This window comes from Phalangium opilio, unplaced genomic scaffold (assembly GCF_054372755.1).
Source record: "Phalangium opilio isolate 3A_F unplaced genomic scaffold, DU_Popi_V2 ptg000025l_1, whole genome shotgun sequence".
In the NCBI taxonomy this organism is placed as follows: domain Eukaryota; kingdom Metazoa; phylum Arthropoda; class Arachnida; order Opiliones; family Phalangiidae; genus Phalangium; species Phalangium opilio.
Genome location: NW_028324156.1, coordinates 1,991,996 through 2,007,731, shown reverse-complemented (window position 1 = coordinate 2,007,731; position 15,736 = coordinate 1,991,996). Strand labels below are relative to the sequence as shown.

The window sequence follows — 15,736 nt, the reverse complement described above, 5'->3', positions numbered from 1 at the left end:
TAGGTTAACTCATGAAAACTTAATTAGCTCGTTAATTGACCAATTCAGGGTTCATACAAATTTAGAAAAATCGATTTCCTTTAGTTTTCGAGGTTTTTTCCCTTACGTTTTCCAGATTTTTCCCACATTTTCCCCTGATTTTCCCTGGTCTTTTCCATATTTTTACCTGAGTTTTTAAGGTTCTTTCAAATATTTTTACCTGAGTAAGCTGAGTTTAAGGTTCTTTCCCATATTTTTACCTGAGTTTAAGGTTTATATCCCATATTTTTCCCAGAGTTTAAGGTTTATATCCCATGTTTTTCCCTGAGTTTTCCAGGTCTTTTCAAATATTTTTCCTGAGTTTTCCAGGTCTTTTCAAATATTTTTTCCTGAGTTTTCCAGGTCTTTTCAAATATTTTTTCCTGAGTTTTCCCCAATACATACGGAGCTAAATCAATAGGAGTGGTTTTTTTTATACTTGACGCAACCCATTCAGAGCAAACTTACTCAAACCTCACAAATATCTCCGAATTTTAGGAAAAATTCTAAAATTCCCTGAGTTTTTAATATTTTTTATTTTATCACTATTCATGGAATTATGAAATAAATTCACGCGAGTGTTAAGTATCGATGAGAACACTTCATTTGGAATTTTAGATTGGAAAATGATTACGTAAAATATTAACCATGCATGGATTTTATAGAAACGGGGACAAATTGAGATTCAGAATTTTAAATTGATATTAAAATTTAATAGCTTGTTAGGTTAGAAAGGCTCAATCAAGGACGGATATGCATTTTTAATCTATAGATCACGGTGGTTTAACAAATAGATAGAACCATAAGTTCATAAGATATGATCCTCCATAAGTTTGTAACTGGTTACAAACTGAAGCTTGTCATGAAGTGAGTGAGGTAGGTCATAGATTCGAGGTAAAGCGACGCCTAGTTTTGGCGCTGTCAAAGGCTTAGTAATTCAGACTAAATAGGTATGAAGATGTAAGTCCTGCAAAACTAATTAACCGAGTGTAGTACTTCAATTCTCGCTTGTCGTTCTCCCTCGAACTAGCTCGAGCTGAAAGTCTCTAGCATTACGAATTACAGGTAGTGTCATACTTATCATGTAACATATATTATAACCCTATGTGGCTATAAATTAATCCTTAGTAATTTTGAAATGAAATGTTATCGCGTTTAAAGCAACAAGTATACAATTGAAATAAGTAGTACTATTACCTTTAAATTTATAATTAACTAAAATTAATTACTACTAACAAATGTTAGACCCTCATATCATGCATATCCTTTAATTTAAAATTAACAAAGTAGTGGTCCATTCCTTAAACACAGTGATAATTTTGAGCATTAGTAATTATAAAATCATGAGCGCCCTTGATTAAAAATTGAATTGAATTTTAATTAGCTCGGATTTGAATGCAACTATAACATAGCACGCACTAATAAAAGATCAAAGGTAAATTAAATACCCTAGATTCTTTAAATCATTTGAAATTCATTGAAAGATTCCTTAAAAATTCATAGAAAAATAGAAATTTACTAAAATCCCTAAATACACTTTATCCATAAAATAAAACTTTTCGACAAAGGTCACTGGAGATATTTTAAAACTAAGCAACCTACCCAATTAAAATTGGAAAGCGTCCTTATCAGACGATCCCTTATACCGATTGATTCCTATTTTCTTATTTTTGGCGTCCGTCCCTTCAGGAGTTTCGGTCATCCAAAGACGCTGGCTCCGTTATAGAAACTATTATAAGGGCCAGCTAAGATGGAAACACCTATATGTCCACCCCCCAAACTACCTGAACCTACACCAAGTAAGATAACAAAGTCACCTAGCCTTTTGCATCACTCCCAGGAGACAATGTAAGGTATGAGAGCGCGAGACAGACTTTCTAAAGACCCATTCAGACGTTCACGTCGGTCGGTGAAGTCGCTTTGATCACTTAATATTATACCACGTGTCAACGACAATACGTAAAAGATTCTTGGCGGGTTTAGTTTGAAAATTTTTATGAAATTCGTCACGGGCAGTGAGTGTCCAGATGGCAATACCACCTCGTTAGCGCTCGCCTTTTCTTTAGCCATAGCTCACTCAATCATGGCTTACTAACGCGTGATAAAGCGAGTTACTACGCTTTAGCAGACGATATATGATGAAAAGTTTAGGATTCTTGGCGAAATATTTGTCATTTTATATAAATTCAGGTATTTTAGTATTCTAAAGTCTTGGGTTAAAAAATCACAGCATGCGAGAATGGTTTCAAGTCGTCTGCTTTGGCGTCTGAACAGGGAAATGAACGTATCGACAAGTCTGGGAAATAAGGAGGTTAAACTAGTCCTTGGGACCAGTGACCCCTATAGTGCCCGAAATAATAAACTGGTCTCCGGACTGGTCCCAGCCTTTGTTCTCCTATAGATTTGCAATTAATAAACTGGTCCCGAGGACCAGTAACCCATACTTCTTGAATTAAAAAACTAGTCCAAGCAATTAAAAAACTGGTTTTGGACCAGATGAAGTGTGCTGCTATTTCCCAGACTGGATTATCGATGCGACCGAAAGGAAATTAACGAGCTAGGTGACCGACGGGAACGTCTGAAGGGGCCTTTACAGAGAAGATTGCCTGAAAATCCCCTATATAGTAACCAGGGTCAGAAATGTTTGACGTAAAAAGGTGGTCAAAGATGCGAGTCAGGGCGATTTTTACGACCTCGAAAAGAAGCTATAGTCGTCTCTCTCTCAGCTCTCTTGAGTTTCTCGTTGAGGGGGGTCAGCTCTCTGGTCTTCTAACCTCACACTGTAACTGACTGACCTCTAAGGGTCAACGCTATGGACACGGTTGGACCATAAAGATCAAATCTGACTTTTTTAAAGACTAGTGAAATACTGTATATATTTCACCATTTTAAAAAAGGATTGGACATTTAAAGATTAATAAAAATGTGCACGGTAACTTAGAAACCAATGATTTTTTCATTTCAAAATTCCCTGACTTTTAAATCAATTTTCCCTAACCAATTTTAATATATCAAGGTTTATTTGTAGAAATAGTCACATAGTTTTATGACTAAAACAATTGAAATTATTTGACTTTTCCGACAATTTAAGAACTATCGTACTTTTTCTCAAATTCCATGAGTTTTTTAAGGTTTCGTAGGATTTAATGATCCACAAATCTAAATCTTTCAGATTTCGCAGGATATTATGATTAATATATCTTAATCTTCCAGATTTCGCAGGATTTTATGATTAATAAATCTTAATCTTCCAGATTTCGCAGGATTTTATGATTAATAAATCTCAATCTTCCAGATCTCGCAGGATTTTATGATTAACAAATCTTAATCTTCCAGATTTCGCAGGATATTATGATTAATAAATCTTAATCTTCCAGATTTCGCAGGATTTTATGATTAATAAATCTCAATCTTCCAGATTTCGCAGGATTTTATGATTAATAAATCTCAATCTTCCAGATCTCGCAGGATTTTATGATCAATAAATCTTAATCTTCCAGATTTCGCAGGATTTTATGATCAATAAATCTTAATCTTCCAGATTTCGCAGGATTTTATGATCAATAAATCTTAATCTTCCAGATTTCGCAGGATTTTATGATCAATAAATCTTAATCTTCCAGATTTCGCAGGATTTTATGATCAATAAATCTTAATCTTCCAGATTTCGCAGGATTTTATGATCAATAAATCTTAATCTTCCAGATTTCGCAGGATTTTATGATCAATAAATCTTAATCTTCCAGATTTCGCAGGATTTTATGATCAATAAATCTTAATCTTCCAGATTTCGCAGGATTTTATGATCAATAAATCTTAATCTTCCAGATTTCGCAGGATTTTATGATCAATAAATCTTAATCTTCCAGATTTCGCAGGATTTTATGATCAATAAATCTTAATCTTCCAGATTTCGCAGGATTTTATGATCAATAAATCTTAATCTTCCAGATTTCGCAGGATTTTATGATCAATAAATCTTAATCTTCCAGATTTCGCAGGATTTTATGATCAATAAATCTTAATCTTCCAGATTTCGCAGGATTTTATGATCAATAAATCTTAATCTTCCAGATTTCGCAGGATTTTATGATCAATAAATCTAAATCTTCCAGATTTCGAAGGATTTTATGATCAATAAATCTTAATCTTCCAGATTTCGCAGGATTTTATGATCAATAAATCTAAATCTTCCAGATTTCGCAGGATTTTATGATCAATAAATCTAAATCTTCCAGATTTCGCAGGATTTTATGATCAATAAATCTAAATCTTCCAGATTTCGCAGGATTTTATGATCAATAAATCTTAATCTTCCAGATTTCGCAGGATTTTATGATCAATAAATCTTAATCTTTCAGATTTCGCAGGATTTTATGATCAATAAATCTTAATTTTGCAGATTTAGCAGGAATATATGATCAATAAATCTTAATCTTTCAGATCTCGCAAGAACATATGATCAATAAATATTAAGTTCTCCAGGTCTGTCAGAAATTTATAATGAACAAATCTTAAGCTTTCTAACTTTCGATATAAAACTACGGAATAATTCAAACGAAAATACATAAATTAAACTAATTAAAGAATAACCGGAACCTCGGGGAAGGAGGCGAGTTTCAAATTTTCGATTTTGAGATAAAAGCGAGAGAGAGAGTCCCCGAAATCAGGCAGTATATTTCTCTATAATATTATTCCCCCCGACCATAAGTTCATAAGAAATGTTCCCCCATAAGTTTGTCACTGGTAACTTAGAAACTGGAGCTTGTCATGAAGTGATTGAAGTAGGTCATAGATTCGAGGTAAAGCGACGCCTGGTTTTTGGCGCTGCCAAAGTCTTAGTAATGCAGACTAAATAGGACCTAGATGGAAGTCCTGCAAAACTAACCACCGAGTGTAGAACTTCAATTCTCGCTTATAGAGAGCTTTCAGATGAGATAATAGTACGTCACACCCTTCCAAGTCTTACCGCTGTTCTTGTAGCCATATTGGGTGGGTGGTCTCAGCTTCATTCCCGCTTTAAACCCACCAATATGGCAGCGTAAATTTCATCACGAGACTCAGCTCCACCTCCAACTGAAAGCTCTCTATTGTTCTCTCGAGCTGTAAGTCTCTAGATAGCATTACGAAGTACAGGTAGTGTCATACTTATAGAAGGAACACATCTCATAAACTTATATCCCAACTAAACGAAGACAGATACCATAGTTTCAAATATAATATCAGTTTCTATTACATGGTGGTATCAAATTATGGAATTCAACCATCCCACCCCCCTTCATCCTAGTCCAATCTTCCTTACAGTGGAATTTCTAAAATCCAAACCCTCGGGGACAATAAGTGAATAAAATACAACGTGATCGAAAAAAAATATAAAAATCTTTTAGAGGGGATATTTTTTACCCAATACCCCTAAAGGTGCAAACAGGGGTCTCTCTCTCTATAGCTCATAGAGGGTTTGTAGATAAATATATTTTTATATATATATTGTAAATATATTCTGTAGTGCATTAACTGAAGTAATAAATGCGTTTCACTGTTTAACAGGGACAGGGTTAGGACTAAATTTTTATATTTGAAAATCCCTAGCTGACTTTTCCACCAGCTTATCCCTGATAAAATTTTGAAAGAAATATCCCTGACCATATTAAGGTGTTTACGCGCAGAGCCCACTTTATAATTGCACCTGCAGTCCATATTTAGCATCGCCCGAAGTAAGCAATCATGGCTTGATTTACCAAACGAAATCCCTGACATATCCCTGACTTTTTAGGACAAAACTAATTAAATTCCTGACTTCCTACCCCCAACCATTTTCCCAAATCCCTGACTTATCCAGGTTCTTTACGAACCATGTTTAAAAATTTATACAGGGTGTTCCAAAAAGGTACTAGGGTAATTATAGGACCGAAGTACACGAGTGGGATGATTCTATGGGAAATAAATTTTGAGTCAAAAATATGAGCGATTTTGACCTAAGAGTCACCCTAAACAAGTTATGATTGTAGTGCTTTACGGATGACCCCTTAAATATAATTAAGAAACTGAAAGATAATACTTATTTAATTAATTCACCCTACTGTTATCTAGACTCCAATATATTTTTCCCTGACATTTCCCTGACTTTTTAGGTCCATATTCAATTTCCCTGACTTTTTAGGTCCATATTCAATTTCCCTGACTTTTTAGGCCAATTTTCAATTTCCCTGACCTTTTAGGCCAATTTTCAATTTCCCTGACCTTTTAGGCCAATTTTCAATTTCCCTGACTTTTTAGGTCCATATTCAATTTCCCTGACTTTTTAGGCCAATTTTCAATTTCCCTGACTTTTTTGGTCCATATTCAATTTCCCTGACCTTTTAGGCCAATTTTCTATTTCCCTGACTTTTCTAGGTTTTCCAGGTCGTGTACGAACTCTGACCAACCATTCCACTGTACTTCGATCAGGGTACCAACCCTCCCTTTTTGGAACACCCTGTATATTTTTAATATCAACGTCAATTTATGTATTTCTGAGCACGTTTTTTAATATAGGGGCACCAACTACGCGATTCAGTTTAGTTTAGGTTAGGTAAAGGAGCAAAAAGAATAAAAAAAAAGAAAGAAATATTGGGGAGGGTCAGTAAAAATGAAGATCAAATATCTTAACCGGCGATGAAGCATCAACTAAAACCGGGGAAAGAAAGACCAACATCCCGGAGAAAAAGGCGGGAAAGAAAAAAAAAGGTCGCGCCAACTATAAACTACGTAAGAGGTCGTCGAATCTTCACTAGTCCTCACTCGTATATCTAGTCGGTGGTAGTCGCCTTACCGGCGCCGTCACATTAATCCCCGAGAAACAGGGCTTCGATCCACACCAACCTAGACCTCTAAACTCCGACCCTACCTCAATACCCGATCGAAATTGTGTCAAAAATACCTTCAAAACCATTAAAATATCTACCCCCCCATTAAATAAAAAAAATAACTCCTAAGCCTTGGTCTAACTCGGTATGTAACAATGTAGCTACAGCTAAACTCGTTATCAAGTTCAACACCGATACGATACCAAAAATGAAAGTACCTACCTGTTAGTGAAAACAGTTGATCACAAGTTGACCTTCGGTTAGACGCGACCTTTTTTCCGTCTTCAAATAATGTTTTCTTTTTTCCTGTCTTTCACTTCCGGTTTGGTTTAGGGTGGGGGTTAAAGTTCATTTAGATTGTCTTTTTCCGCGCCAATTTCGATGGTGCATATTTCGTCCGTGATAAAATGAAGAGCGCGGCGTCGCTTGAACTTGGACGGTTTAAAGGAGCGCGGCGCAGGTAGGTTGCCGACTCAGCTGTTTTCTGGGGCTTTTCTGGTGGACTTTTATCTCTAACGCGAGCGGCCAGCAGCAGCACGGAGCCACCACGAGAAGCGTTGAGGAGAGAGACAGAGAGTACTATTCTCCAGTACTACCATTATTAAAAGCGCTGAAGAGCCAGCGCTAGCGGCGGGAGAAGCGAAAACGCGCGCCGACTCCAACCGGAAGAAGATTTTTCTCCCTTTTCTCTGCGGAAAGGATTTATTCGTCGGATGGTTACGCCATGCATGAACCTTCAATCTAAAAGGACCAGAAACTGGAAGGTTTTTCTTCTGCTTGCTTACAACGTCTGTGCGCAGTTGCTGGCCAATTTCGTAGGGTACGCGCACCGCGGTACAAACGAGGTGGTTTTGGGAAGGGTACAAAACGTATGTTGCTTACAACGTCTGTGCGCAGTTGCTCGCCAATTTCGTTGGGTACGCGCACCGCGGTAAAATGTAAACAAACGTGGCGGGGGTTTTTGGGAAGGGTACAAAACGTATGTTGCTTAAAAACGTCTGTGCGCAGTTGCTGACCAATTTCGTAGGGTAAGCGCACCGCGGTTCAACGTGAACAAACGTGACGCTTTTGGGAAGGGTACATACAAAACGTATGTTTTTCCCATTTCAATTTCCTCGAATCACTTTCACAATGGCCAAACGCGCGAATCTTTATTTATCCTATATTTAATTACTTTATTAATTAATTAATTTTTAATAGATGCAAAAAAATTAACATTAGTCCTAAGGCTTGGCGAAATGAAATCATTTGTACTGGCGTCTTTCTCTAAGACCTTGTCGTCTGCTAGCTTTTTTTTTTTTTCTTCTTTATTATTTTGGGACACTTTAGCGCCAGAAAATTTAACATGGGATCTTCCATTAGGATTCTAGTCCATAACATAGAAGGTCCATGCTTGCTGGATTGAAGCATGGAGGTTGGTTGGTTGGACCCTCCATAGTCCATATTGCTAGGGAACTAGGGGTGGGGGAGAAATATCTTCACTGCCCCCCTCCTTGGCACTGCACTTCCGATTTTCTCCAATCTCCATGCATAGAGTAGCAACTCGTTCGCTAGCTCTTCTTTGCTAATTCGATTTTAAGCCCCATTTTTTATTCCTCTTCCATCTTCCCATGATGCCTAGCCTAGCCTTTTTGACTTTTTAACCTTCCTGTAATATAACAATCCTTTTATTACGTATTAAATTTAATGTAGTTGTAATAGTAATAAAAGAAAGGTCAAATAAGAGAAGAGGTCATTTTTAATGCGAGGAAATCTTCTTCCGAATTGAGGCGTTTTTAAATAAACTAAGAAGGAATTTGAATTTTTTCCCTTAATGAAGATAATTTCTAGTTAAATTGATTAATCATGCCCTGATTTTCATTTATAGCGTTTTTCATTAAGATTGCTACGTATTTTTTTGTTACGTCATCGCTCTTGCTCGGAGGACCCGATCTAGTTGCTCCCAATGAAAGACGAAAGTTTTTTTCAGAGCAATTTTGTGACTTTCGTCAAGCACCTGATGACGTCACAAAATCGCTAGTCGGAGCGGTTGGGATCAATCTGGGAGGGAGCAAAAGGAACAATGGAAGAGGGGCATCCATCTCTGAGCCGCTCTTTATTTCCCCAATAGGGAGGTAACAGTTCTGACCCTGAAACGTCACACCCTTCTATCTATTACTGGAGTTTCATCCCCCATAACGGTTGGCAACAGTATTCTACGCGCAAAAATGCCAACCAGAGAGGGGCTGAGTGACGTCAGACTATCTCTTCCCCCTAGTCAGTGCTACGTATGCAAACGTCATACCCTTCTATCTCTTAGCTCAGTGTCATCCCCCCCTACCAGGCGCGTAGAGTATCCCCTCTTACAAAAGCGCGCCTAGAGGGAGGGATACACCGTCTACTCCCCTCTCTACCGACACTACTCTATGAAAGAGAATTTTTTTTTCGGAGCGCTCCGGAAGTGCTCGGAAAACGCTATTATATTCAAGTTCCCTAATTTCAAAATATTAGACCAGAAGCTACCCGTATTACGTCACTGTTTTATACCCAATTGTTTCCCCAATAAAAAAGAAAAACATACATGGTCGGTGGAGAAAAAAAATGCCGGATTGAGAATTGCACTTGTAAGATTACGTTCGGGGACTATACGTTACGTTTCTAAGGTTTCGGAAACTCTGTCTAAGCTTTCGATAATAAAAATCCTTCTTTACTCTCCAAAGTACTGGTTTACGTATTATATTCATCTTTTTAAATCCGCTTTTTCGATCAGACACTCTTTTTCCCCTCTCCCCACTCCAAAGGAATAGAAAGGGAAACTGAAGGCCTACAAGAGCCCGCCAGGTCTCGCCTACTACTTCAGGCGCGTAGTGAGAAAAAATAGGCCAATCGTAAAAAAAAAAAGAAAAACATTCTCTACCCTTCCCTTGATAAATGGGAAAACGATGAGTCCTTTATTGCCAACTCAAGAAAAAAAGTCTACCAAAAAGAAATAAAACTGGCCCTAAATCTTGGGTTTCTTTTTTTTTCTTGACCCCCGAAAGTCCTATAAATTTCCCTCCTAAACCTTTTTATCCGATTCCAAAGAAATATGCTAACAGTGTGTCTATATATACACGTTTCAAATAAACATTTATCAATTTAATATTGGTTTTATGTTTGCATTGCGTTACGTTTTAAGTTGCCTATGACCTGGATTTTCACCTACTACTCTGGTTACCTGGCCTTTGATGAACTAATAACTATCGCTTACTGGATTATGAAGGTGGACTATGGAGATGGAGAAAGGGCTAGAAACGCAAACGGACATGAACATGAAACCAAGGCTTAGCTTAAAACGTTGTAAAATTATTACTCTATCTTGTTTTGTCTTATATATAGTAAATTTGGGATGAAACCGTTACAATTTATCTGTTTAACTACTACTTAATCCATCCATGCGACCATGCTTTTACCACGCTTTCAGCCTTGGTTCAATTTGCTTACTACTTTTGGTGGATGGGTTTCGACCGAGGAAAGGCCTATTTGTCAGTAATAATTAATGAAACATCTATACTTACAATCATCATTGATGTACAACTCGTTTCTTTTAGAAATTGATGTCTTGAAAACGACAAAACGGGCAAAAAACCACATTTTCCATGCCTTTTCGCAGAGTGGCGGATTTGTACCGCATTTTACGCGCCATACCCGGTAAAAATGAGCGCCAAATCGGGATTCCGGAAGTTTCAGAATCTGTCCTGCCCTCCAGCGGAAAAATTCAACTTGACAACTTGTTATTGTCGTCTGCTCTGCTCTCAAGTTTAAGCCTTGTATACAAGTAATCATCACGTGTATTCCCTCATTAAACTTCGAATTTATATTTAAATAAAATATTTTCTTGCTTAAAATGTATTCTAACAGAGCTATATTAATATACGGAATAATAAAATCAGGAATAAAATTAAAATCTTGCGCGAAAATTCCTCTAAAAGTCAACCGCACTAAAGTATGTTGTGAAGCCATTTACAACAAATTGAGCTACACATCCTTTGCAACTGACTTTCCAAATAAAGTTAAACCACAGAATAATGAGACTGAAGTTAATGAAGAAATCACTCTCGTACCTTTACCTCCAGAAATGGAAGAACTCGCCAATGGCGATTTGGAAACTGGTAAAAAAATCAGAATGATTTTAATGGAACATGAAATGGAGAAATTAACAAACAACAGAGTTCCGTCTGTTTTAACACCCGAAGCTATGAAATCTCTACTAGAAATTAAAGGTTTCATGGGGCGAAAACGGCATTTTAATTACTTATTTCTAAAAGAAATTCAGCCTTTAATTGATGAACAAAAGAAGGAGAGACGTAAAGAGAAACGTTTAGAAAGACTTAAAATGAAACAAGAAGTAGAAGGAGATCATATTAGCTATGGTTTAGGCAGAAATTCAATATTTCCCTACATAAGAGAGCAGTCTATTAGTCAGTTCTACCAACTTCGTCAGAGCTATTCATTAATGTACGGACAACCGTTAATTTATGATTTGGGATACGAGCACGAGATGACAAAACGCGAACTCCAAAACATGATTGACCAACTTCAGCTCGCTTATGCCTTAAATAAAGTTGATAAGGAACCTTTCAACCTACATTTTGTCAATGCAAATTTTAATAGTTGGGTCTATGAAAAGCTGAAATTAGCCATGCCACAGTTACAAGAAGATGATAATATGGTTACCATCACTGATAAAAGTTACACGGAACTTTTCCCCAAGAATAACTTAGTTTATCTATCACCCAATGCAAAAAACTCTTTAAAAACCTTTAATCCCGATTCAATTTACATTATTGGAGCAATTGTTGATCTTGGTAGTGAAATCCCTTTAACAATGTCTAAAGCAAAACGTGAAGGAATAGCAACGGCAAGATTGCCCTTTGATGAACACCTTTTGTAAGATGATTGGGGGTTTTTTTGCAGTGGTGTGAGAGTCCCGTTTTTTCGGTTTCGAGCCGAGTCTGAGTATCGTAACTAATTTCTTATCGAGTATCGAGCTGAGTCTCAAAAATACTTTCGAGTATCGAGTATTTAGATAGGTCAAATTTTGGTTCTTTCGAGTAATTATCGAGTCTTAAATATTGACTTGTCGAGTAGCAATTTTGTAAATTTCTTAAAAATAACGAAGATTTTCAATTATCTAATATCGAACTAGTTCAAAAAGATTGTTAGTGATCAATTAAACATTGAACAGGTGCTTTTCAAAATAAATGATCATGAACTCATTGTCTGCTATAGTTGTAAGCCTCGGACTCGAGTATTTGTTGAGTATTTAAAATGTTAAAAAGCTACTCGAATCTGTCTCGAGTATCTCAATGTGTTGTTATCGAGTATCGAGTCGAGTACTCGGCTCGATACTCGAACTTAACGAGTACTCGCACACCCCTGTTTTTTTTGTTTTATTTTAATCCAGTACAGTTTTTAACTGTAATTTCAAATATTCCAGATGGGGAACTAGTGCCAGGAAATGTCTAACATTAAACCAATTAATGAAAATCATGTTAGAAGTCAAAATATCAAAGGATTGGAAACAAGCTTTGCTGAGTGGAGTCCCGAGAAGAAAACTAAAGAGTATCGATGACATCAGAGAAGTGGAGTTTCAAAAACAGAAAGCCTTCATTGTTAAAAATAAACAGATACAAAAGAGAGATGGAAAGTAATGAAAGAAAATCATGTCAACATGGATTTAATCTGAGGAATTTTAAGTTAATTAACCCCTGAATCTTTTCTTTCTTTCTTTCTTTCTTTTCAGAATTATGAAGAAGACATTTTGGAAGGAATTAATGTAGAATTAATTAATTAGTTTATGATGTGTAGAATTAGTTGAAATAAATTAATTAATTAATTAACATAATGTTAACTTGTTGTTGTTGTTGTTGTTTACTTAGAAGCAAAATCTACATCAAAATCATAAGATTCATTAGCCTTTGTGGGGCTTGTTAAGGACATGGAGTTCATCAGAGTGTCTGATAACTTTGAGGCCCTTTTTTCTATAAAAATAAATAAATTAATTAATTAATTAATACTAATTAAGTTTAATAAATATTTATTTAATTAAGTATACATTACCATTCTTTATCCTTTGTTTCTTCAGTTTTTTAAACTCCATTTTCTTAGCCTTATTTAGCTTTTCTCCCATTTCAATTGATTTTTGGGGAGGAACACTTTGCAAAATCTGTTGTCCTTTGCTTTTCTTCTTACCAACCTCGGAATCAATTTCTTTTGATTTCCCCTTTTTGCCCTTGCCTTTTGAGAACTCAACCACAGTACCCTAAATAAAAGACCAAATTAAACTAATTAAATTAACAACCCTGAAGTGTAAAAAAAAACAAAAACAAATCAATTAAATCATCTCTTTACATCATCTTGGGTTTCCATTGTTTCTTCATCTCCATCTTCCTTTAAATCTTCATCTTCTTCGTCACCATTCTCTTTCATATCATCATCTTTAGCTTCAGATAAACCCGAGGTTTTAACTAAAATAGCGTCACTGGGTAAAACCAAGTTCAAAGACTTAATCTCTTCCTCTTGTTCTTTATATAATGATTCAATATCAAAGGCTTCAGCCATGTCAGTAACAATTTCTGATTGGGTAATTGGCCCTTCAGCCTTTTCCGGTGGCTGAGTGTAGTATTTTATTTTTCCTCTGCAAATAAAACATTTTCAATTAGCCTTATTCCTGATCAGCGCCACCTACCCATAGCGGCGACTTTGAGAACTATTGTAAGCGGCAAGCCAATCAGATGTCGCTAAAATCTGGTGACGTCACTGACTGGCACTCTCGGGTCTTACCAAAAATGACGTCACCAGATTTTAGCGACATCTGATTGGCTTGCCGCTTACAGTAGTTCTCAAAGTCACCGCTATGGGTAGATGGCGCTGATCAGGAATAAGGCTAATTGAATATTAATAATTTTCAAATAATAAAAGAAACATACGAATTCCAATCTTGCAAAAGTTTCCTAGCAGCAATTCTAATATCAGGAATTCCACCTTTACGTAATTTCCCCAATCTTTTTGCCAAAAGGGATAAAAACTCCTGTGAATCATTGAATGAAGGGAGTCGATAATAAAGCATAATTTGCTCCTTATTCGCCCTCATTAAAATAGTTTCAGCTGGAGAAATAGGGTCGGACAGTTGCTCAATTTTAGAAGCATTCTTCAAAGCAACTGCCGTTTCTTCAGCCTCCCCACTTCCTGAAGAAGCGGCTAAAACAACTCCAGGGCTGTCTAATAATTTGACGTGACTATCAAGATGAATTTCTTGCATAACTTTGGTTAAACCAGGTGTGGCACCAACATTGCATTTTTTACTCCTTTTTAAACTGTTGATCAAGCTACTTTTGCCAACATTTGGGAACCCAACAACTCCGACTGTTACGGTTTTACGAATTTCACCACTTCTAGAATAACTTCCGAGTAATTTCATTAGAGCCTCAGCTCCCAAACATCTGCTAGATTGCAAAAGGTCAGGGATATTATGAAGAGTTGATACCTTGCTCCGAGACTAAAGAATAATTTAGAGTTAATTATGAAACTTAATTAAGAAATTTATCTAATTATTACCAAATTTTGTTGTTGGGATTGTGTTGAGGCTTTAAAAGGTATTGTTGGGTAATAATTCTTTAAGTATTTCACCCATTCTAATAGATTCTCTCTGGGTACAAGGTCAATCTTATTTAAAACCAAAATAAGTTTTTTGTCAGGGGAATTTGAGACTGATTTTTCAACTGTGGTGCAACGTGTCCCCATAGGATCTCTGGCATCCAAAACTTGTATTATTACGTCAGAAGCTTCAACTACTTTCTGAAATTCTTTATAATAAGCCGCTTGATTCAATTTCTTATTAGCAGCTGTTTTGATCTCTTCATAAAACGGAGCTCTTCCTTTTTCTTTTTTCTCAAACTCCTTTGCTCTTTTCTCAGCATCTTTCTGTAAATCTGTCATATTCCTGTTTTGCATTTTAAGTTTATGACGTTCTTCTTTCTGTTTCTCCTTCAGTTCTTCTTGCCGTTTCCTAAGATCAGCAGCTTCTTGTAGGATTTGGCTTTTAAATGGTACACTATTTGGTACACCTGGATCCTTTGGTTTTCGTTTAACTGGATTTTTTCGGGCTTGTTTCTTGACTTTACGATGATGTTCCCTTATCTTTCGTTCGATTTTGTACTTCTTTTTACACGAAACCCGTTTACTTTGTTTTTCTAGCGATTTAAACAAAAATTAACCCTAAATCATGACCAAGGCTTAGCACAAAACGATTCTCTGTAACTTACTGTGTAGTTTAGGCATCTTGATTTACTAATTTATCTTAATATATTTTATAAATATAAATTAAATACGAATCCGATGTAATTTAATTCAAATTACTATATTTAAATCACAAATTAAACTCTAAACGCGATGAAAAGTCCACGTGGTATCGCGGTTAATGAAAAAGAACCCGTCGTCTGCTATCTAAAGCTACAGATGGCAGGCACTACCGCCTATGCTTAACTCACTGGGCATGCGCAATTTTAGCTGGAAACCGGCGCGCCAAATTCAAACACGCTAATCCGTATGACAGCTGCCATTGATATGAAAAATGATTTATAACATCGTATAGAATTACGATAAAACTATCAAATATGAAATTATCTATAAAACTAAATACAAGTTATTACATAAACTACTTAAAATCATTAAAAAAATCTCATTACTGAAAAACCGCAAGCGATTAAAATTCTTACACAAGATCAAGGAAAATTCCACAAAAATTAAAACCAAGGTTCACGCCCCGTCAAAAAAGATTATCGAAGATACTTTAATAAGTTTGAAAAATTCCTTCTAGAAACTCGATAACAGAAAATGTACCAAGTAATAAA

At 36.1% G+C, this 15,736-nt stretch overlaps 2 protein-coding genes across 2 annotated transcripts; one reads left to right on the top strand and one right to left on the bottom strand.

Annotated features, from left to right (window-relative positions):
- The first annotated feature begins 10,635 nt into the window (after positions 1-10,635).
- rswl (tRNA methyltransferase roswell) lies at positions 10,636-12,735 on the top strand. The gene is made up of 3 exons (XM_089869096.1): positions 10,636-11,771; positions 12,322-12,531; positions 12,628-12,735. The coding sequence occupies exons 1-3, from the start codon at positions 10,729-10,731 to the stop codon at positions 12,662-12,664; spliced, it is 1,290 nt and encodes a 429-aa protein (XP_089725222.1). The 5' UTR covers positions 10,636-10,728; the 3' UTR covers positions 12,665-12,735.
- Positions 12,721-15,329, bottom strand: Ns1 (Nucleostemin 1). The gene is made up of 6 exons (XM_089869094.1): positions 15,149-15,329; positions 14,442-15,076; positions 13,814-14,382; positions 13,236-13,521; positions 12,945-13,146; positions 12,721-12,865 (listed from the first exon to the last, which is right to left on the bottom strand). Exons 1-6 carry the CDS (start codon positions 15,162-15,164, stop codon positions 12,756-12,758), a joined length of 1,818 nt encoding a protein of 605 aa, XP_089725220.1. The 5' UTR covers positions 15,165-15,329; the 3' UTR covers positions 12,721-12,755.
- Between the last annotated feature and the right edge of the window lie 407 nt (positions 15,330-15,736).